At 42.5% G+C, this 21,939-nt stretch overlaps 2 protein-coding genes across 2 annotated transcripts; both read left to right on the top strand.

Moving 5' to 3' along the window:
* Positions 1 to 1,221: 1,221 nt before the first annotated feature.
* bbs2 (Bardet-Biedl syndrome 2) lies at positions 1,222 to 13,233 on the top strand. The gene is made up of 18 exons (XM_080002007.1): positions 1,222 to 1,357; positions 2,111 to 2,248; positions 2,376 to 2,603; positions 3,457 to 3,582; positions 4,065 to 4,127; positions 4,242 to 4,319; positions 4,421 to 4,525; positions 4,949 to 5,035; positions 5,872 to 6,007; positions 6,906 to 7,045; positions 8,086 to 8,215; positions 8,315 to 8,486; positions 8,627 to 8,756; positions 8,966 to 9,085; positions 10,596 to 10,733; positions 11,543 to 11,655; positions 11,980 to 12,128; positions 12,954 to 13,233. The coding sequence occupies exons 2-18, from the start codon at positions 2,132 to 2,134 to the stop codon at positions 13,061 to 13,063; spliced, it is 2,142 nt and encodes a 713-aa protein (XP_079858133.1). The 5' UTR covers positions 1,222 to 1,357; positions 2,111 to 2,131; the 3' UTR covers positions 13,064 to 13,233.
* Positions 13,234 to 15,375: 2,142 nt separating this feature from the next.
* b3gnt9 (UDP-GlcNAc:betaGal beta-1,3-N-acetylglucosaminyltransferase 9) lies at positions 15,376 to 20,924 on the top strand. Its single transcript, XM_080001947.1, has 7 exons — positions 15,376 to 15,513; positions 16,788 to 17,337; positions 17,459 to 17,584; positions 17,674 to 18,063; positions 18,169 to 18,410; positions 18,501 to 18,756; positions 19,012 to 20,924. The coding sequence occupies exons 2-7, from the start codon at positions 17,224 to 17,226 to the stop codon at positions 19,378 to 19,380; spliced, it is 1,497 nt and encodes a 498-aa protein (XP_079858073.1). The 5' UTR covers positions 15,376 to 15,513; positions 16,788 to 17,223; the 3' UTR covers positions 19,381 to 20,924.
* Positions 20,925 to 21,939: the final 1,015 nt, after the last annotated feature.

The following is a 21,939-nucleotide window of genomic DNA, read 5'->3' as shown; positions in this document are numbered from 1 at the left end:
CAAAAAACAAAACTCCATCTCATGAAAGGCACATGCAAAATGCACCAGCCGGCGGAACGTACGCTTAGTAGACAGAATAATAAATCGCAGTGTATGTGTGTCACCGTGCATACCTGAAATTGGAACGTGTGTTAAAAAATAGAAATTAAAAACAAACAAAGAAGAGGATCTGACTCAGACCGCCGCGCTCCACCAGCCGACACCTCCACCTCGGGCGGGAGCGACACCTTGTCGAGCGCCTGGTAATGACGCGTTTCGTCGAACCTCGGAATTCGGTCATTTCGGCGCCACAGGTTCCCACGCGCAAGCCGAATGTGTTCCGTTGCCTATGTTTGGAGACGTGGAGACCCGCAGTAAATGCGTCTTTTTTGTTGAGGAGCGTGTGCACTCCGCAAGCATCTGCACAGGAGCTAAAATTCCGAGCGAAACCCCGACTTGGAATTTCGCGTGAAATCGTCGTCGTTTGCGCTTTTCCGAGCGGGAGTAAGATTTTTTTTTTTTCCGAGGTCCCAATTCAATGGAACGTAACATATTATTTATAAACGGTAACTATGCATCTTACAATATACATTTATAACGTTCAACTTCAGACTTTAAATCGATGCTTTTTTTACTTTGGGCACGTGGATTTCTGCTGAAGACATCCTCGACCTTGGGGTCGATGCAAGTTTTGATACCATTTCGGAGATCATCAACGTAAATGATGCTACATTTATCTGCAAAATCCCAATAATTGTTTATTTATTATTTATTTCTTTATGGACGGAGACATTTTCATTTTTTTAATTTCTTATCTATTCTCAAAAAGAACGGTTGCCTAAAATAAAACAAACGTGTAAATAATTACTGGGAAATGATTCATTCCTAAATGTCTGTAAAGCTTGTGAACTTGGAGCTGGAAATTTGTATCAAAGGTGCCATAGAAATCAAGATGATGATGATGATGAGGATGATGATGATGATGATGATTATTATTATTATTATCATGATTATCATAAATATTATTGTTAATCATAATAATAATAATTATTATTATTTTTATTATTATTTCATTTATATACATTTTTTTTCTCTCTCAAACACTGAGTCTTTTATTTTGAAAAGAACAGACCGGAAGCGGTCCATCCATTGACAACGATTGGTCGCCTGCTGTTGCTTTGCTGTAACTAGCTCAGAGTTAACCAGTTCACCTCATTACTATCAGTCCTTGGCTTCTCAAACTGGGAATGTACTTATATTATTTGTTTTATTTGAAGCCGTATCATTTATTAAGTTGTTACTAATTCTTGTTTTTTTTGTTATGTGGTTGTTTTGATTTACAAAAGAAGTGCAGCCGGGTTTGCAACCAGTTAGCGAGGTAAGGAAACCACGCTCACTGTCCTTTATCGTTCTCATATTTATCACAATGCCATTAAAACACGGCCAGCGGAAGGGATTTGAATGCTTAGTCTAGTTGTATTTGTCCCTCTGTTGCGTCGATTTGGCGTGAGATAAATGTGAGGAGATCGGGCGACCGAGAGATTAGCCAGATGAAGAGCTTTGGTTGGTTGCTCTCTGTTGCTAAGCAACAGACGCCTCCAGTGGGTGCCATTGGTTTCATGATGTAAAGCCTATAATTACATTAGTCTGACTATGTTCAACACTTTTTTTTTTAACCTTTTTTCTATCTAAGTATTAAAATTGCATGTGTATGGTCGCTTATATAAAAAAACCACTGGTTAGAATCAAAATCAGTTTTTCAAACAAGTACATTTTCATATGTGCATGGGATTTGTCTTAATAGCAGGTCATAGCATTGTAGTGAAGACAGATGAGTAGCATAATAAAAGAAAGCTTAAGAATCTAGACATAAATGTAATACTTACAGAATATACAAAATGTGCCTGATACATTTCAAAAACGGCTTTGACGGACTAAGTGGCAGTAAAGACGCAAGTATTGAGTATACATACAAATACAAATGTGAATATATTTGGATATTTCTGTACATAATGAATGAAACAACAGTATGGACACAGCTAATAACAGATGTTTTGGTCTTTCAGAATTAACACTGTTTTGTACTGTATCTCCCAGTACCTTTTTTTATGTCTCTTTTTGTCCCAATAAGGGTTAAAGCATTAAAGCCACCATGCTCGTCCCCATATTCACTCTGAAGCTGAACCACAAGATCAACCCTCGCATGGTCACCGTGGGGAAGTTTGATGGCATTCACCCGTGCCTCACCGCCGCCACACAAGCAGGGAAGGTACTGCGTGATTCGATATATTGATTTGATACCAGCAGTGTTTTTAATCTGCTATGGATTTTGAGAGCCTTCTCTGTCAAATCCATTCACCTCTTCCCCTACCGCTCTTTCTCTCTTTCGCTACCAGGTGTTCATCCACAACCCTCACGCTCGCGGCCAGAGACCCGTGACCCACCGGCTGAGCCAGAGCACCCAGGACTCAGACATCTCCCTGCTCAACATCAACCAGGCGGTCAGCTGCCTGACAGCGGGGACGCTGGGGCCCAACACCACCGGGGACACGCTGCTGGTGGGCTCCCAGACCAACCTGCTGGCCTACGACGTCCACGACAACGCCGACATCTTCTACAGAGAGGTTGGCGATGAATGAATGGGATCATCTATCATCTTTCATTGGTGTCGTATCATCGCGACATTAAGAAACGGTCATTTAAAAACAGGGAAACACATTTGCAGTCTAAATTAATGTCATATTTATATGGATAGATAGAAATAGATAGTTTGCATATATAATTACATCTATAATATCTGTACATCTGTACATATAATGTGTGTACCAGGGTCCAAACCAAAATGTTTTTAATAATATAATACTGTATAAGCAGAATTCCAATTTTACGCCTTTCAGATTCAACTAAACCTATTGTTATTTTTCAGAGTTTGGTAGGTTTGGTCTAGCAGTAGGTTTGCTCTTTGATGAACAGATTGCTGAAAGAGTGGTTGTGTAAAACTGTTCAAGGGAAGAGAAGAACAGCACTTGTCCTATTTGTTGCACATTTCAGAGACAGTACAGTATTTTTATGCTTTTTTTGGATATAGAATATATATATTTTCTCGGATGTACAGACTTGATTTGATCTATTTTGCACAGAATTATAATTTTTTTTTTTCAGTCCACATTTCTATTTCAATTTCTATTTTTATTCTGTTTTATTTATACATTGTTATATTGGAAAATCTTTTTTTTTTTTGCTGCTAAAAATGTGCACAATCTCTGTAGGCACTGCCACTTTGCATTTCACTGCATACCTGTATGCATATGACTAATAAGAAATCTTGATCTTGAAAACAGTTTTTCCACAACTGTTCTTAATTTCTTCATTGATCGTTCATTGTGATCAGTTTATCAAACAGTAGTTAGTTGCTAAAAATTGCATGGGTTGTAAAATGTGCTTTTTTTTTTCTGTCTTGTGATGTGTGGGTTGCAGGTGACGGACGGGGCCAGCGCCATCGTGTTGGGAAAACTGGGCGACATCAAGTCCCCGCTGGCCATTATTGGTGGGAACTGCGCCTTGCAAGGCTTTGACTACGAGGGCAACGACCAGTTCTGGACGGTACGAACCGAGTGTCAACATAATCCAAATCTGTCATCACACCCTAATGTTGTGTATGCTTGTCATCCAATAAGCTCATTATTTGGGTAGTTCACCGCATGAAAAAAGATTCTGATGAATGCCACACAGAAATCATTGCATGTTTCAAAATGCACGAACGAATCAAAACCCCCTTTTTCCCCCATTTACAACTCTTGTTATTTGTTTGGTTGGCTCCCTTGGATTTTTGATTCTAGTTCATGTTTTATCTTTTTAATATTTTTATTCATGAGAACTTGAAGAGATTTGATCCTGTCATGTTGTGCTAATATCTTTTGGCAACTTTTACCCTCTTAATTTAGGTAATGCATTGAATTTAATGAGCGATAAGTCATCACATTGAATTGTTTATCAACTGCATTATGGTTGATCATAAAATGTAACCTTTCAAATTGTGCTGTATATTGTGTGTTTTCTCGTTGCTGCTGTTGGTTTATTTTTAGGTAACCGGGGACAACGTCAGATCTCTGGTTCTTTGTGACTTCACCGGAGACGGGAAGAATGAGGTAGGACCAAAGTAAACAAAAAACAACAATCCTCCTTTTATAAGAGGTATTTTGTTTGTTAATCCCGATTTTTATGTATATTACTTATATGAGTTATGTGTTGTGTGTTTAAAGCTCCTGGTGGGATCTGAGGACTTTGACATCCGGGTGTTCAAGGAGGACGAGCTGGTGTCGGAGATGGCGGAAAACGAGGTGAGAAGATCCGGCGCCTTATGAACGAAAAAGTATTTTCTTATGAAGGCTTATGAACGAAAAGCTCTTTATAATTGGAAACGTGCTCCCCGTGTGTCCAGACGGTGACCTCCCTGTGCCACATGCACGGCAGCAGGTTCGGCTACGCGCTGGCCAATGGCACCGTGGGCGTCTACGACCGCACCTCCCGCTACTGGAGGATCAAGGTACTGTGTCCATACAGTTCCAACGCATTCTCTACGTTAGCCGCCGACTAAATTACTGCTCTTTTGAGTCTTACATGCCTCACGATAACACGTCGAAAACACTGTGGAAAAACAGAACAGTTTAGAAACTGCTATAGTCACATTTTGAAGCCGTGATGGACTGCCGAGAGGTGGCGAAGGGTTCATCTTTTTATTTTAATTTATATCATTCATGCAATTTATTTCATTATTTGTTAATTTATTTTATTTTATTTTGTCTCTAGGGGTGTTACCAGTCGATATTTATTTCCAAATATCTTTTACACAGTACAGTTATCCGAGAAAAGAAAAAGTCAACTCAGAAGTTGGTCTCTTGTCCAATATAATACTGGAAATGTGTACATTGTTTTGTTTTGTGTATCTTTTTTTCCTGTCTATGTCCAGTCTAAGAATCACGCAATGAGCATCCACGCCTTCGACCTCAATTCCGATGGCGTGGTGGAGCTGATCACCGGCTGGTCCAACGGGAAGGTCGGCAGCAGTGAAATCCCACATAAAGCAACTTTAGTTTTAGTGTCGCACTTTAAGCCAAACAAGAGGTGTGGGGGAAGTTTGGAAGGGCAATTGACTATTTTACTGAAACCAAGGAAGTCACAGACAGACAGATAGATAGATAGATAGATAGATAGTTTCCATGTTTACAACACCCCACATCAAAATAATAGGCAGTAATATAAATAATAACGATAAAACATAGAAAAAATGACAATAACCTAAAAATGAACTGATAGACAAATAGATAGATACTGAATTCATCACATCAACTATAGGCAATAATAATACAAGTAATAAAATGTATTATATTATGTTATATAATATAATATTATATTAAATTATATAATATAATATAATATTATATTACATTATATTATATTATATTATATTATATTATATTATATTATATTATATTATATTATATTATATTATATTATATTATATTATCTTCCTGATTCCCCTCTGGGAATTGATAAAGTGTTATTGTGTACATATAAACTATACATTATAATGTAAATATACATCTATTCCAATTGACTTTACATGAAGAAGGCACAGTTTAAAATGTTACTTTTTATGTGTATATACTGTATAAACACAAATAATTAACTAAATAAATAAATAAACCAATATGTGAACAACTAAATAAATAAATAAATACAATTATACTACAACCACCCTTAAAATCAAAGATAACGTGCTGTGCTCTTGTAATCACATCCCTCCCTGTAGTGGGGGAGTTAGTGATTTTCTGTTTTCTGTCCCGTGTGTTTTTCCCGCTGTCCCCTCGTTACATTCCTGTTCGGTTCCAGATCGACGCCCGTAGCGACCGGACAGGCGAGGTCATCTTCAAAGACAACTTCTCCTCCTCGGTGGCCGGAGTGGTGGAGGGAGACTACAGGATGGACGGACAGATCCAACTCATCTGCACCTCCACCGAGGGAGAGGGTAAACTCCGTCTCTACGTCTACTTATTACCTTTCTATCATAATGAGGTCAAGTAATAACATGGATTTTAATGAGACACTCCAGTTCTCAAACCCCCTAATAGATGTGAGGAGAACTTCTGATTCAGGCTGTGTGTGTGTGTGTGTGTGTGTGTGTGTGTGTGTGTGTGTGTGTGTGTGTGTGTGTGTGTGTGTGTGTGTGTGTGCGTGTGCGTGTGTGATATGACACTAGATCAGTTGCATTAAAGTGAGATTGCAGTATAGTAAAGTGATCAAATTTTTTTGAATTAATTAGATTAATTAGACATAATAATGTAATAAGAATATAAAATAGAAAATAGTTTAAAATATGTAATGAACCCCACCAAAAAAGACAATACTGTAAATTCAAATAAACAGAGTAAAATAGAGTAAAATAAACAATGAATGTCTCGAACGCCTCTAAGCGTCAATAGTCATCACCGAAACATCGCTGTATCATCAATTATTGAGACAATCGGTCGAAAAATATTGTGACATTTGATTTGATTTTGACTTTCTTCACCAATACACTGAAAAGGACCCTCGCATTGGAGTTATTGGATCAAATGATAAAAAAAAGCTTTCATTTGTTAAAGCTATCTTTTTTTTTTTAGGTTTCCTCACTTTGAAAATTTGCATCTTATTTTCCCAAATTTCAAGTTGAGAACACCTAAAATATATAATTTCGAGCAATTTTGTAAGTTGATCCAATAAATGTTTATTTTTCAGTTGAAGCAATGTCGTATATCCAATCACGTGTGAGTGATAATGCGCCTAAATGAATCTTCGAGTTCAAGTTCAAGTTCAAGAGAGTATTTGTCTTTATGTATTATATTAAGTATTATGTAAATATATGATCTTGTGTTATGTTATCTTAGTGCGTGGCTACCTGCCAGCCAGTAAGGAGCTGATGGGGAACCTGATGGACTCCAGCGTGGAGCAGGACCTGGTCCGGGAGCTCAGCCAGCGCCGGCAGAACCTGCTGCTCGAGCTACGCAACTACGAAGACAACGCCAAGGTAGAGCATGTTTATGGGTTATATGAATCCCAAGTCCCTTATTGTTTGTTATTCTGAATTGAGTGTTTGGACCTCAGAATATTCCTATGTACATAAAAGCTTCAGGGGGACTTTCTACTGGCACACAGCTTTAGCACGTTCCTTCTTTTCCAAGTTATTTCCCCATATTTCAACTGTAAAACATTGATTCCAGTTACACTGTACAAAATGTAACATCTCAGTCAATACATAGAATTACTTATAATTACAATTATACGCATACCTACCTATCCTGTGCATACCGCATATCGCCTGTACAATGCATGATCCCATATTTTCTATATTTGACTATTCTTGTTTTGCCTTGCTTTGTTTCAGCTATTTGAGTATACCGGTATTTGGCTTTATCTGGTTATTTTTTACTTTACTTTTTATTCCCTTTTCATCATTTTTTTTCTTCCGAGTGTTAAGCTGTCTTTTAATGTTTATCATCTGTAGATATGCACCGATAATCACATTGACAAATCCCTCATACATGAAAAAATGCACCTTGCAGGATTAAGTCTTTCTGATTCTGAGGTACAGAATGTCGTTGTGGATTTTCGTTTTCACGTGCAGAGGTTCTCAACGTGCGGTCCGAAGACCCCTCCCGGGGTCCGTCAAGAGGTTACAGGGGGTCCCCAGCAACATGATCAATTGTCAAAACTTCACTCTTATTTCACTTCCAAGACGTTAGCATCGTTAGCGAATGTACAATAAAGACGGTTTTAAGCCTTGTTTCACTGCTATCTCCCTAACTATAGTATAGACAGGTTTGGAGGTCTGGACTAAATCGTATCTAACAATAAAAATCCTCTCAGATCGGGGTCCCAGAAACTAAATCGTATCAAATTGAGGTTTCTTGATATGGGAAAATATCCCAGAAACCCTATAATGGGTTGAGAATCACTACTATAGTGCGTGGATTTAACCCATAAACACACACACACACACACACACACACACACACACACACACACACACACACACACACACACACACACACACACACATTGTTTCAGGGAGTTTCGGAGACAGGCAGCGGGATGGGAGTGATCCCGGCCAACACTCAGCTCCAGACGGCGCTGTCAGTCCGACCAGCTACGGAGGCCCAGAAGGCTCACATCGAGCTCAGCATCTCCACGCCAAACGGTAAAGAGTCAAACGGAACGTTAAATTGTCCCTCTCTGCGCCCCGTACAGTACAACAGCGGTGATCTCCCAGCGGTCCTCCCTCTCCCCCCTTCCGCAGAAACTATCATCCGAGCCGTGCTGATCTTCGCCGAAGGGATCTTTGAGGGCGAGAGCCACGTGGTTCACCCTAGCGCCCAGAACCTGTCGGGCTGCGTGCGGGTCCCCGTCGTCCCGCCCAAAGACGTCCTCGTCGACCTCCACATCAAGGCCTTCGTCGGCGGCAAATCCAGGTCGCAGGCCCGCATGTTCTCTTTAAATACCCTACTTACAGATAGATAGTAGTTAGTTGGTTCACGACAAGTTAAATCAAACCTTGAGGTTAATGACGTGTTCAATTGTTCAAGTATTTTTTTTCTCTCCGTTGCTCCAGCACCCAGTTCCACGTCTTTGAGATCACCCGTCAGCTGCCGCGCTTCGCCATGTACGACGTCACAGTCGACCCCTCGGCCGTCGCCCCGACCGGCAGGGTGACCTTCAGCATCAATGACCGCCCGCAGCGGGTACACCGCCGCCTGATGTCTCCGAATAAATAGATACATTTTTTTTAGATGTAGTAAGGTTTCAAAAGATAACAAAGTTTTAAGAACAAAACTTCCATTTTAAAAGGGTGCTCACTGTGCCTACTATGTATGAAAGATTTCATGTGTGTGTGTGTGTGTGTGTGTGTGTGTGTGTGCGTGTGCGTGTGTGCGTGCGCGCGCGCGTCTAGGTGGTGATGTGGTTGAACCAGAACTTCCTGCTTCCAGAAGGAATAGACAGTCCTGACCTTTCTTTCACTTCACTGAGAGGAGGAGGACTGCTGTCCATTAGCATGGGCAGCGCTGGTCAGGTACACAGACACACACACACACACACACGCAATAAGTGCTGTTTACAGTATTTATATTATGACAAACTAAACCACCTGCTACTAGTACTATCAATATATACTGTATTATTACTATGCACTATCTACTTACTGTACACCGAGCCGCAACAACATTAAAACCACTGACAGGCGAAGTGAATAACATTTCTGTTCTCATTCCAATGGCACGTGTCAAGGGGTGGGATATATCAGGCAGCAAGTGAACAGTCAGTTCTTGTAGTTGATGTGTTGGAAGCAGAAAAAATGGGCAAGAGTAAGGATCTGAGCCACTTTGGCAAGGGCCAAATTGTGATGATCAGAGCATCTCCAACATGACAGGTCTTGTTGGGTGTTCCTGATTTGCAGTGGATAGTACCTAACAAAAGTGGTCCAAGGAAGGACAACTGGTGAACCGGCGACAGGGTCATGGACGCCCCATGCTCATTGATGCGCGTGGGGAGCGAATCCCACAGAAGAGTTACTGTAGCACAAAATACTGAAAAAGTTAATGCTGCTACGATGCTACGAGACACCTTTCCCATTGCCTGGAGAAATTTAGTTTATTTTCTTGTGCGTCACGTTGGACGTCATGAACACGCCGGAAAAGGGCAACGACAACAACACAAAACTGTAAAACTTGGAAAAATATACATATTTTGAGCCGTTCAAAAGAATCGGATCGTTCATGAACGACCCAACACTACAGTAGATGCAGCATGGAGCTCCGGCAACATGGGTACTCCACGCCGCACGTGTGCACCCATCTATTGCAGGGTCATTTGTCCCAGGACTGAGACCCGGGTTTTCCCTTTCCTACTGGTGACAAATTCCAATTGTAAGCAGGTGTTACCGGGTTTTTGCTGCAGTGGGAAAGGGGTATTATTTGATTTACATCAAGAATTACACTTGAGAGAGATGCACCACCTTAATTCATCAACATCACTTCTATACTTGCACTAAACATATTTCAGCTTATAGTTTCCAAGGTCTGTTCTTTAAAATATAGTGGTTGCAAGGTGTTTTGTTCTTCTCCTAAATGTATATTTCCTATGGTTTGTTTGTCAAACCGCATGGGGTATTCTTGATTTTCATTGCTTATTCACAATTACTATTAATGCGCAAACTCCGCTAAGCTACCCCTATGGTCATTTTGAATACATCAAAATGACCAGGTTGATCCTGACAGGTGTGCCGTAACTTTGTGGAAGGTGTTGGTAAAGCTTCAATCTTTTTGGTAACACTTTGACAATTTTACAATTTCACCAGGAATGTACTTATTCTAGTCATTATTATCATTCAATAAGTTATTATTAGTTCATAATAATATTTTAATTTTTATTCAATGATGTTGAATTCTAACTTTGCATATACCGACTAGCTATGAAGGAGCGCACGCACCTCCAACGCACACATATACTGTACACAAGCACCGATCCTATATACAAATGTACAAACTCATAATTACAACATAATTACTGATCCGTCCGATCAGATCACCTTGAGGACGGACGACATCGACCTGGCGGGAGATCTGGTCCAGTCACTGACCTCCTTCCTGGCCATCGAGGACCTGTCGGCAGAGGCCGACTTCCCCGGATACTTCGACGAGCTACGCACGACACTCAGCGAGGTCGTCCCCCATCTATTTTTATTATGATTTATATTTTATTTGCATTTTGAGACATCAGCAACAATAATAATTCAAAATTTTGAGTCATTTTACATAAAAAAAACCAATAGAAAGTAGGTGAATATAAATATATATATATATTTTTCTTTAATCTACATGTTGCATTAAGTTAAGCCCCTTTCCCACAAGGGAATCCATAACATTGCAACATTGAAAAATATCCGGCAATGGCAGTAGGTAGTCATTCCCACATAGGCCTCCTTTACGGAAAAGTTCCGCATGGAGTCTGTTCCCACAAAGATGACTGTTACGGCTACAGTAGCCCTCACCCAAAGTTATTAAATCAATGTGGTCATTTTCAACCTGTCCTACACTCTCTGTCTCCGGAGAATGAACATTCTCCACCCATTCTACCTCTACCTGTCCGCTCGCCCCCTCCGGCTCGGCACGCCGGCGTGGGCGGCAGGCATCGGCAAGGGAAGCGCTGTTGCCGATGTCACCGCGCCGCACCCCGAACTCTAAAAGACACGTCTAGGGTCTTTAGACGAAAAATAATACATTGCAGCCGAGCTCCAATGTTCGGATCGGGCTCCTCACTTTCAGAGTGCTTTTTTCCCTCGCGAAAACAAATAACTTTTAAAATATCTGTACGATAATAACTATACCCCGAACACAGCGACAAACCCTCTGGTCGCACTAAAAGGGGCATAAACTTTTAGCCCTAAAACCCAGAAAACCTGATACATCCCAACGCACTGACTCGAAATGAACGACTAATTGTGATCGTTGGTGACCCTCTTATGTTCCAGGTGGACGAGTTCCACTCCGTGCATCAGAAGTTAACCGCGGCGATGGCCGACCACTCCAACTACATCAGGAACATGCTGGTGCAGGCGGAGGACGCTCGCCTCATGGGAGACATGTGAGTCTCGACCACGTACAGGAGCCTGCCACTCCAAAATAACAATTTTTTTTTTAATGTGTATTTGTTGTCCGGCGTCTCTGATGTTGTATCAACGTACAATGCTCTGAAGTCATATTCCTCAAATCCACGATAAGAAGTGTTGAGGGATCCAGAAATCCGTCCCCAGCATTCCTTCCCAAGCGTACTTCTACTTTATGGGCCCAGTTGTCACTTTGACTTGTCCAGCTTTGCATGAAACAGTTTTTGACTCCGCTCTGATTGAGGGAAAAACCTTTTTCTCGATGCCTTCTCTCTCGCCCTCTCTCCCCTCCCTCTGTCCAGGAGCACGATGAAGAAACGCTACCGGGAGCTGTACGACTTGAACCGGGACCTGATCAACGAGTACAAGATTCGCTCCAACAACCACAACGCCCTGCTGGCCCGCCTCAAGTCCGTCAACCAGGCCATCCAGAGGGCCGGCAGACTGCGAGGTGTGTGTGTGTGTGTGTGTGTGTGTGTGTGTGTGTGTGTGTGTGTGTGTGTGTGTGTGTGTGTGTGTGTGTGTGTGTGTGTGTGTGTGTGTGTGTGTGTGTGTGTGTGTGTGTGTGTGTGTGCGCATGCGTGTGTGTGCGTGTGTATTAAGGCTCATGTGCCTATGCCAAGGCTTTGGCTATGATTCTTCGCCAAATGACGACATGATAATCCACCCCAACAAACTGAAAGGTCTTAAAGGTTGTCTGTGTATTTTCAAGACTTGAGAGAGGGAGATCGTTCATGAAAACAGTTTCATTGGATTTGGGTTTTTTGTCGTACTATGTTGCCAAATGCTGAAGAAAACAGCTGGTACTTTTCCATGCAAGCAATAAAATTCTTGCTCTTCAAGCCAATCTCAACAATGCCAGGATAAGGGAAATACGGTAATATAAGGTGACAGGAGGTAAAAAAAAATAAATAAATAAAAAAGAAAAGTATAAAGTATTGTAAATATATATTTTTAATGATTCACCAAAAAATGTAGATATTTGCAAAAAAGTAAGAATATTTATAAAGAAAAGATAAAGTAAGGAAAAATGTCAACCTGAGTATTTTCTCAATACTGGATCAATTTCGAAGATTCTGGTGCCAATCAGATGCGGGTTGACTCCCAGTGATGGAAAAATAAGGTTTAGGTAAAAAAAACATTGGAGTTGCAAATTGAGTGTAAGAGTATACGACGGGGGAGGGAGGGGCATTCTCAACATCTCTTACACCCCTCTCTCTCTCTCTCTCTCTCTCTGTCTCCCTCCCCTCCCTCTCCCCTCACCACCCGCCCGCAGTGGGGAAGCCCAAGAACCAGGTGATCTCTGCCTGCCGCGACGCCATCAAGAGCAACAACATCAATGCACTTTTCAAGATCATGAGAGCCGGCGCCGCCTCCTCCTCCTGAGGGTGAGGTGGAGGAAAGGACGGAGAGGCAGGAAGGACAAAACAGAGGGAGTGTGAAACGACAGAAAGACAGAGATACAGAAGCTCACACTTAAAAAAAAGAAATTGGCGGTCCGTCATCTCCGAGATGTGAACCAGCACCGCCCGCCCTCGGCCCGAGATCTGTTGGATCTCGGGGTGGAGGGATGAGCACCGTGGCCTCCCCCCCCCCTTGCTGCGTGTTGTATCCCACATTTCTGTGTCCAAACGTTATAACTGGCGTCATTTATTATCCTGAAGGTATATATGTTTAGGAAACTATATATCTTATACCAGCTCGGTGTGTTTTTTTTACGGTTAGTTTTCAAAGGTTCTTATAAGGCCGGACGATTATGAAACGAGTGGTAGGCTTCGTTCTCATGGGTTTTTCCTCATAGGAAGCTCTCCCGTTCTCCTTCGTAAATGTTTAGAACCGGTGATTGACTCAGCAGAACACAAAGTTTTGTTTAGAGAATACACAGCTGGAGAGTAGAGGGAAGGATTTTGTCCCAAAACTTATCCAATATCCCGTGTCCGGACAGCGCCTTTATCATCTGCGTCTAATAAAGGGGAGGGAAAAAAAAGAAAACTAAAGGGAACAATCGTGTTCAGCATTTTGAAAGTGTTGACATAACTCCTTTTGGGTTTTTTTGGTTTGTTTTTGTGATCTGGCTGATTATGGTTTATGAAATAGGCCCATGACCATGATACTCTTTCTGTTGATGAAAGCCAGTGTTTGAATGTGTGTGTGATTGGGTGAATGTGAGGCATAATTGTGAGTGTGTGCATATGTATTTATACATACATATATACATATGTATATGTGTGTGTGTGTGTGTGTGTGTATGTTGAAACAGTCGTATGTCGAAGCTATTTTTCCCATATGAATTATATAATCATGAAGGGTGAAAATAAACAAAATACACAGCACAAACACAGTAAATATGAAAAAAAATATCGATAAGCCACGAACTACGTGCACACACGATGTAGGTCGCCCACTGACTGCTGACTGACTGCTGACTAACTGCTGGATGCCTGCTGACTGACTGCTGACTAACTGCTGGATGCCTGCTGACTGACTGCTGACTAACTGCTGACTGACTGCTGACTAACTGCTGGATGCCTGCTGACTGACTGCTGACTAACTGCTGGATGGCTGCTGACTGGCTGCTGACTGGCCGCCGACGCACCATCTGCAAATTTCCACGGTCGTATCTTGGAGCAGTCGGTCGCACATCGATACAAATTTTCGCGACTATCACTACTCGTATCTTGCAGTCGCAAGTCGAGGTACCACTGTATATATGTGTGTGTGTGTGTGTGTGTGTGTGTGTGTATATGCATATAGGCCTATATGTCAAACATCTGAGAGATTTTTCCCCATTTTTCTGACGCTTTGATTACCTATTTAGGAGATACTCTTGAAAATAAATCTCAAAGCCTGTAACACCATGTGTCAGATTGTTTCCACTCATAGTTCCATCTGGAGTTTGACCAAAAATCCTTGGTGAAAGGGACATTTTGCAGTCAAGGTTTTCCCTTCGCAGTCATGAAATCAGCCTAGTTTACCGCCTTACTGATGTCTGTTTCGGCATTTTAGGAAACTTGTGTGTCATCAAATTGTTTCCTTCAAGGATGCAAGTTTGATGCCTGGGGGTTTTTATCCCGAGCTGGGGCTGGACCGAGAGTGAAAATCTGTTCGTTGTGTGTTGTGTTGTTAGACAAAGGGGAAAAAAGAGGAATGACTTGAAATTGATGATGATGAAATTGACTTTGAAACCTTTGTGCTGCTTTATTAATCTTAATTTGACATTGCGTGTCAGATTTGTTGCAATTCACTGCTTTTCTTTAGCATGGACAGAATATTTATTTTCAATAGCTTTACATTTATCTTCTGTCTTTATCAAATATTCTAGAGCGGCATATGTACTCTGGTGGTCTCAGGGCAGATTGAGCGGTTTGAGACCCCTGGTAGTGAAGTGTGGCCAGGGAACTCAACATATGGCGGATTACAACAGCCCAGGACCATAAATCACAGTTATTAGGTCTCTACCGTCTGTGTGTGTGTGTGTGTGTGTGTGTGTGCGCGTGCGTGTGCGCGTGTGCGCGCACCAGATCCCACATTCCCGACTTTTTGCTGAGTGTAGAATTCATGAGAGACAAACACACACACACACACACACACACTCACACATACACACACTCACACACACACGTCCCGACGCAGCCTCTGCAGCGTCATCCTCCATCTCGGTTCTTAACGCGGATTATTTGGATGATCGCCGCCAGAATGTGAGGGGCATCCAGATGTTTTGAGTTTGGGCTGGTGGCGGAGCGGAATTCACTCCAGCGGAAGAACTTCCCGAAGAACTCCCTGTTCCACGCTTCCCTCCGCCGCTAGATTTGAGCACTTTTCGGTAAAAATGTCGGGTGAGTTTGCGGACTTTCGATGTGGGGACCGCGCCGCGCTGCTGCTGCTGCTGCGTGTCCGTTCCACTGTGCGCGTTTTTGCACGAATATGTTTCTAGAAACTTGACTTAACGGATCGGGTGAGTTGAGGCGTGCAAGGGACGGAGCTCGAACGTGTCAAGAAGTACAGAACAGATGGATTGGAGAAATCCTGTTTTTTTTTTTTTTTCTGTTTGAGAAAAAAGACGCTGCACTCACTGAAAAAATGACCATTAGGATTCAGGTCATTGGCTTTTAGCTCTTTGGGGTTTTTCCTTCCGTAAAGGGGCATCTTAATTTCTCAATTTCAAGCTGAGAACACCTAAGACATCTTGATTTTGTGCACATTTCCATGACTCATATTTCTCAGAGCAGTTAAAAAAAAAAAAGGAAAAAAAAAATTTGGTGCAGACGTGCTAAATTTAAAGTAGACACCAGGAGCGCCTTTTCAATTTTGAGTTAAGGTTTATAGTAGTTGTATGATTATTTGAAACATACAGACACGCCCCCATCTATAGGAATCAAAATGTAACTGTTGTTATAATGCAATTGGTTGCAAATGAAATACTACTACGACGAATAATAAGAATAAATAATAGTTATTATTACATTTTTATAAATAAAATATTATTCGTAACAAATGATTAAACAATTACATTGTAAAAATATCGAATATTTAATATATTTTAAAAAAGGTACATTATTATATAATAATAATAATAATAATAACTTAAATTTGTATAGTGCCTTGAAAAAAAACCCAAGGTCGCTTTACAGGAGAGGGGCAAGGGGGGGCAGAGACAGATTATAATCCACAGTGCTGAGATAGTAGTAAATACAAAATCGAGTCATGAAATAACCACTCAAACATATGCTTTCCTGACAATGTCACCATCCCCCACCACTCAGTTACGGTTTTGGCGCTATGGGTTGTGGGTTAGTTACGGTACCACCAGACCAGAGATGAAATGTGTGTATCAAGGCAGGTAAAGGTATCCAGGATTAGGCCGGTTTGTCTCTGCAGCAAAAACGCTCTCCGATGTTCAAAAGTGCCAGCGAATAGCAAAGAACAGCACAGAGAAGCCATACCTGCTACATATCCAAGGGGCCACGCCTCCTCCAAATTTGTTCTGTAAATGTTTGTCTATCTGTGATTGGCCAAATCAAGCAGAACATAACTAAGCCTAACCAACGACACAATAGTTTCGTAGTAGGATGCCCTCCTGATGTACGCTTTTGCTTTTGTTACTGCTCAGGATCAGGGGAGACGCTGGACAGCAGAGGGACAAGAGGACTCCAAACTTCATGGTGGTGCATGGACACCTAGAAAACACCCAAATGGACACAGTGTACCGACAGTGTTCACTTAAACGCAGCATCAAAATAAATAAAAAATAATTGGTGGAATATCTTCAAATGTCAAGATTAACTTCCCAGCCAGCAAAAATGAAAGAACAGAAAATGGTTCCATCTTTAAAACTGTTCCGGGACAAACCAGTCAAAGTCACATTTATACATTGAGACCATAAGGACTCCTGAGATGAAGAGCACCCATACTGTAATAACATTTTTACAAATATGTTATTGTTGCAACGATTACTTATTGCTGTCAGAAAAGCTTCATGAAAAGCATCAGACCGTCATTTCATATCAAGTCCCATCTGGTCCTCGGCTGGGACTAGCATCTCTACGATGAGGTGGATGAGGAACGCATGGATGGTGAGGAAGAGGCTCCATGTCAAGGGGGATGTGATGTGCACCGTGTTGCTGCTTCTGCTGTTCTGCCTGCTGCTCTATGTCCACCAGGTACGTCCTTAGATCATTTTTGATGGTTTTGCCTGTGTATGACAATGAGTTCTCTAGTGTAAGAACACATTCTCAGATATCACTCACACTTACTCCACGCAATCGTGGCCCGTGTCCCCAGGTTCTTCTCTCTTCAGGTTGGGACAGAACTACATGGAGGTTGGAGATCCAGGGCTCTACCAGCTCGAGCCGGGCCCTTCTGGGAGCCCCCACCAGGACTAGAAGCTCCATAATTAAGGCCCAGAGAGTGAGACATTGTGTGTGTGTGTGTGTGCGTGCGTGCGTGCGTGCGTGTGGAAGGAAGTGATTCTGATTCTTATTTCTCATCCCTGGCAGGTCTCCTCCAACTCCATAGACCAGCAGTCGCCTCCCTGCCAGCCCCAGGAACCCAAGTTCATATCCAACGTTATAACTAACCCTAACCCTCAATCTGAGCTTAAAAGCCCTGTCAAACCCAATCAACAGACTAAGGGGAAACTTAAGGCGTGGCGTAAGAATACAGCGCCCACCAAGGCGACTGACCCCCGACCCACCCTGCCTCTGTTTGACTTTGAGGGGTACCTGAGAGAAAAGGACAACAGAGACTTTAAGCTGCTCATTGACCAGCCAGGGAAATGCATAGTGGGCAAAGACAAGGCCGCCGGAGCAAGAGACGGGGGCTCGAGTACCAGCCCATACATGCTCATCGCAGTGAAATCCGTAGCCGCAGACTTCGACAAGCGCCAGGCAGGATACACTTTTTGGAGCTTTTATTGAAATAATACGATTTTCTGTCCATTTATCTACTTTTACCGTATGTGTCCTTTTCCTCCCTTCTGCTTCGTCTTCCAGGTAGTGCGGCGGACGTGGGGCAAGGAGGGCCTTTTCCAGAATGACGTTGCGGTCCGTACGGTGTTCCTCCTCGGTGTCCCGAGGAACCGCAGCGCCCTGCCGCTCTGGGACCGGCTCCTGGCGTACGAGAGCGAGGCCTTCAAGGACATCCTGCTCTGGGACTTTGAGGACACCTTCTTCAACCTGACCCTGAAGGAAACTAATTTTCTGCAGTGGGTCAACGCCAGCTGTCACAATGTCAGGTCAGTATCGAGTCGCCAACCAACCAGCTTATTTTGGGTGACTTTTCTGTGTTTAGAATACGCTGATAAAGAAGACATCTTCGTTTTCAGGTTCATTTTCAAGGGCGACGCCGACGTCTACGTGAACATAGAGAACATTCTAGAGATGCTACAGGGTAAAAAACACGATGAGGATCTGTTCATCGGTGACATCATCGTCCATGCCAAACCCATTCGCCGACGCAGTTCCAAGTACTATGTGCCAGAGTTCATATACGGGGCGAGCTTGTACCCGTCCTACGCCGGAGGTGGGGGCTTTGTCATGTCAGGCTACACGGCCCGAAGACTGAGCGCTGCCTGTCAACAGGTATCCTCAAAGTTGTAATGTTGTTTCCCAATGCCAGGCATAATGTACAGCCAGTCGGTCATTATTGCAACAGAACCCGAGACGGTCATCAGGATCCCAACGCGAGGGGGAGGGGACTTGTATCACTCTGAATGCAATAATGACCGACTGGCTGCACATTATCCTGCTTATTACACGGCTACTTACTAAGTAAAATAATTCATTCATTCAGAGCTTTGATTTGAAAGCTCTTTTTTTTTTAATTTCTTTCTACAGGTGGAGTTGTTCCCCATAGACGATGTCTTCCTGGGGATGTGCCTTCAGCAGATTGGCGTCAAACCCTTGCGCCACGACGGCTTCCGCACCTTCGGCATCCCCCGGCCGTCGGCGGCGCCCCACCTCCAGACGTTCGACCCCTGCTTCTACCGGGACCTCATGGTGGTCCACAGCCTCAACGTGCCGCAGATATGGCTCATGTGGAAGCTCCTGCACGACCCCAAGCTGAGCTGCCACAGCCGGAGGTACGGCACGCCCCGGCCCTTCAGGTGGAGGGGGCGGCTCGGAGGAGATGGAGGGGAGGAGGAGGAGGAGAATGCGCAAACTGAGACGGACTATAGCTTCAAGGTGTTTGTGAAGCATTACTAAAGTTCTCCCACTGCTGGACCAGGTGGGACTTGTTGAGGAACAGATTCGCCTTTTTAAAGCACACAGTCTATGATAGTCACTGTTCATTGTCAAGTTGGAATGTGGACATACTATTTCAGAATGCGGCCATCTTCCTCTGGTTGAGTCAAAATGCTTTTAAAACTGGATGGAAAACACTGGTGGAAGACTGTATCCTTACGACAAGATGTTGCGTCGAATTTTAACAATTACAATTGTTTGGCATAGCTTGGTTGCATGCCACCCAGGTGGATCACATGTTACTGTAAACAGAAGAGACATCTTCCTGTGGTTACTCTGAAAGACTGATGATGTAATCACACTTGTCACCGCATGTAACCTCTGGAGATAAAGCACCTTATAAGGATTGAATATTTTGTTCAGTAAATATGAAAGGTTACATGAGCAAAGTGCTTTCGAAGTTACCTGTGAGCTTTTGCTCAGTGAACACTCGCCTATCGTTTAATTTACCAGAACGGTTTGCCGAATTCACTGCGGATCTGGATGAAGTGGAATGGAAGATTGGACATTTGCCTTTGAATGTTTAAATTAACTTGGATTGATCAGCAACTGCTGAGAGTTCAAGTCACACCGAGCTGGATTTTTCTCCATTTTCATCACCTGCTCCTCTGTCTCTTTTTGGAGGACGGGGATTCCAGACAGCTCCAGCAAACCCAGTCAAGGAGAAATGCTGTACAAATCAATGACACTTTTTAAGAACATTTTAAAATCTTTAGAATTTCAGTTAAGTACAGAGGCAAACTAAAAGGTGATTAAGATAGATTTTACATTTTTGTGGTGAGGTAGCGCTTTCGACCTATTTTTTGTCACAGCAGAAGGGGAAACCTCAAATCACAGAGAATGAGAAGAGCCACAGAGACACTCTTCAATTCCACCTTGACCTGACAAATCCTATTTTCTTTTTTCTTGTTGTCTGAAGAATCAAAAGATGAACCCCTTCAGCTGTAAAGGGGAACCATCGGTACACTGGACAGGCAGGTCGCCGACAGGACCAGTTTGGCCTTGACACCGAACAATTGAAATTAGGAGATTCGTTTGAGGAAGCAACTTGACTGTACTAATAGACACACAGAAGTGTAGTCCTGTGACTTGGGCTCAAGTCAGCATGGAGTCTCAAATTCACTCACAAAACTTCAGACTTGACTCTGACTTGGCCACCCAGGACTAGTAATAAGCAATGACGTTAACTGAATGGAAATTAAGTTAATGAACCTCCACACACAATAGGGAGATCTAATGCCAAGAACAAAATGTCAACAAATTAAAACAAAATGAACAATGCACAAATCTGACTCTTCATTGATGGAACCTATGATCGATTAAAGATATTGGCGATGTTTCTCTCCTCGTTTTGATGAAACAAATAATGGGTTTAATTTAGTACAATAGAGAGATGTACGTAAGCTCAATTTCCTTTATGAAAACAGTAATTTTGCCTATTACAGATAGTTGTGTGTAAATGACACATCTGACCCTCCCTGCAGAATAAATATCATGACTGAATTATCTGTATTCAATTAATTTGTTTTAATGAGGCTTATAACACCGCCCCCATATCTCCCCGGGCCGTGCCACCATGTGCGCACCCACCCCGACCTTCACCCATGCTGGCCGTGCGGGTACATTGCGTCTCACCCACACTGCTGATTTCAACTCTGAAGATAAATACTGAGGTCCTTTGGGTCCCTGCGGCTATGGAAATGCCACTCGTGACTGGGACCCAGTATTAATATTCAACAAATCATTAAAACTTCCATGTCAAATAAAAAGTTCTGTCACCAAAATGCTCACATGATTTACATTTGATTTCATACTCAACGCACAGCTGAAATTGTGAAATCAATTGAAATGTATTCAATCGCTCCCCTGCCCTCTCCCCATCTTATCTCCTCCCACTTCTTTACCATCCTTTTGTCTCGTTCCAATATTAGAAATTCCCCCTCGTCTCTTTAAACCTAGTTTTCCCTCTTCAGCTGAATGCCATAAAAGTCCAGAGCAGCCAGGAGAGTAACACAACAAACAACTCTATTACCATTCTTGTCCGTTTACAATGCTTGCGGTGACCTAATTTCCTGTTTCTGATCATCTGCTCTCTCTAGCTTAGATGTTTGTGTTCTGAGATAAACAGTCTGAGCCAGCCAAACATGGCAAACAATCCTTCATGTGGCAGCTGCATTTTAAATAGTGTTTGGCATCTGTACTTACTAGTTTCTCCACCTACGTAACTTTATTACAAACCTTTGCTGGATTAGTATCATGTGCATGATGAGTAATGCACTATTCACATAATATACTGTATATTTGAAGTGATAGATTCAAAATGATTTCATAGCCTATTATGTTGGAACCTATAGGTGAATGCATTATTTAAGATGATAGAGCCGTGGAAGTTTCCACGAATTGTTTTTCCAAACTGCTTTGGATGGTTGTATTATTTTCAGTTGGAATATTTGATTACCAAAGACCGATACGGCTGAAGGAAAGTCACTGCAGAGTGGTAATTATACTCTTGAGTCCAAC

The sequence above is a fragment of the Zeus faber genome, assembly GCF_960531495.2.
Source record: "Zeus faber genome assembly, chromosome: 6".
In the NCBI taxonomy this organism is placed as follows: domain Eukaryota; kingdom Metazoa; phylum Chordata; class Actinopteri; order Zeiformes; family Zeidae; genus Zeus; species Zeus faber.
The sequence above is the reverse complement of the archived record's forward strand: the minus strand, read 5'-3'. Positions and strand labels throughout refer to the sequence as shown.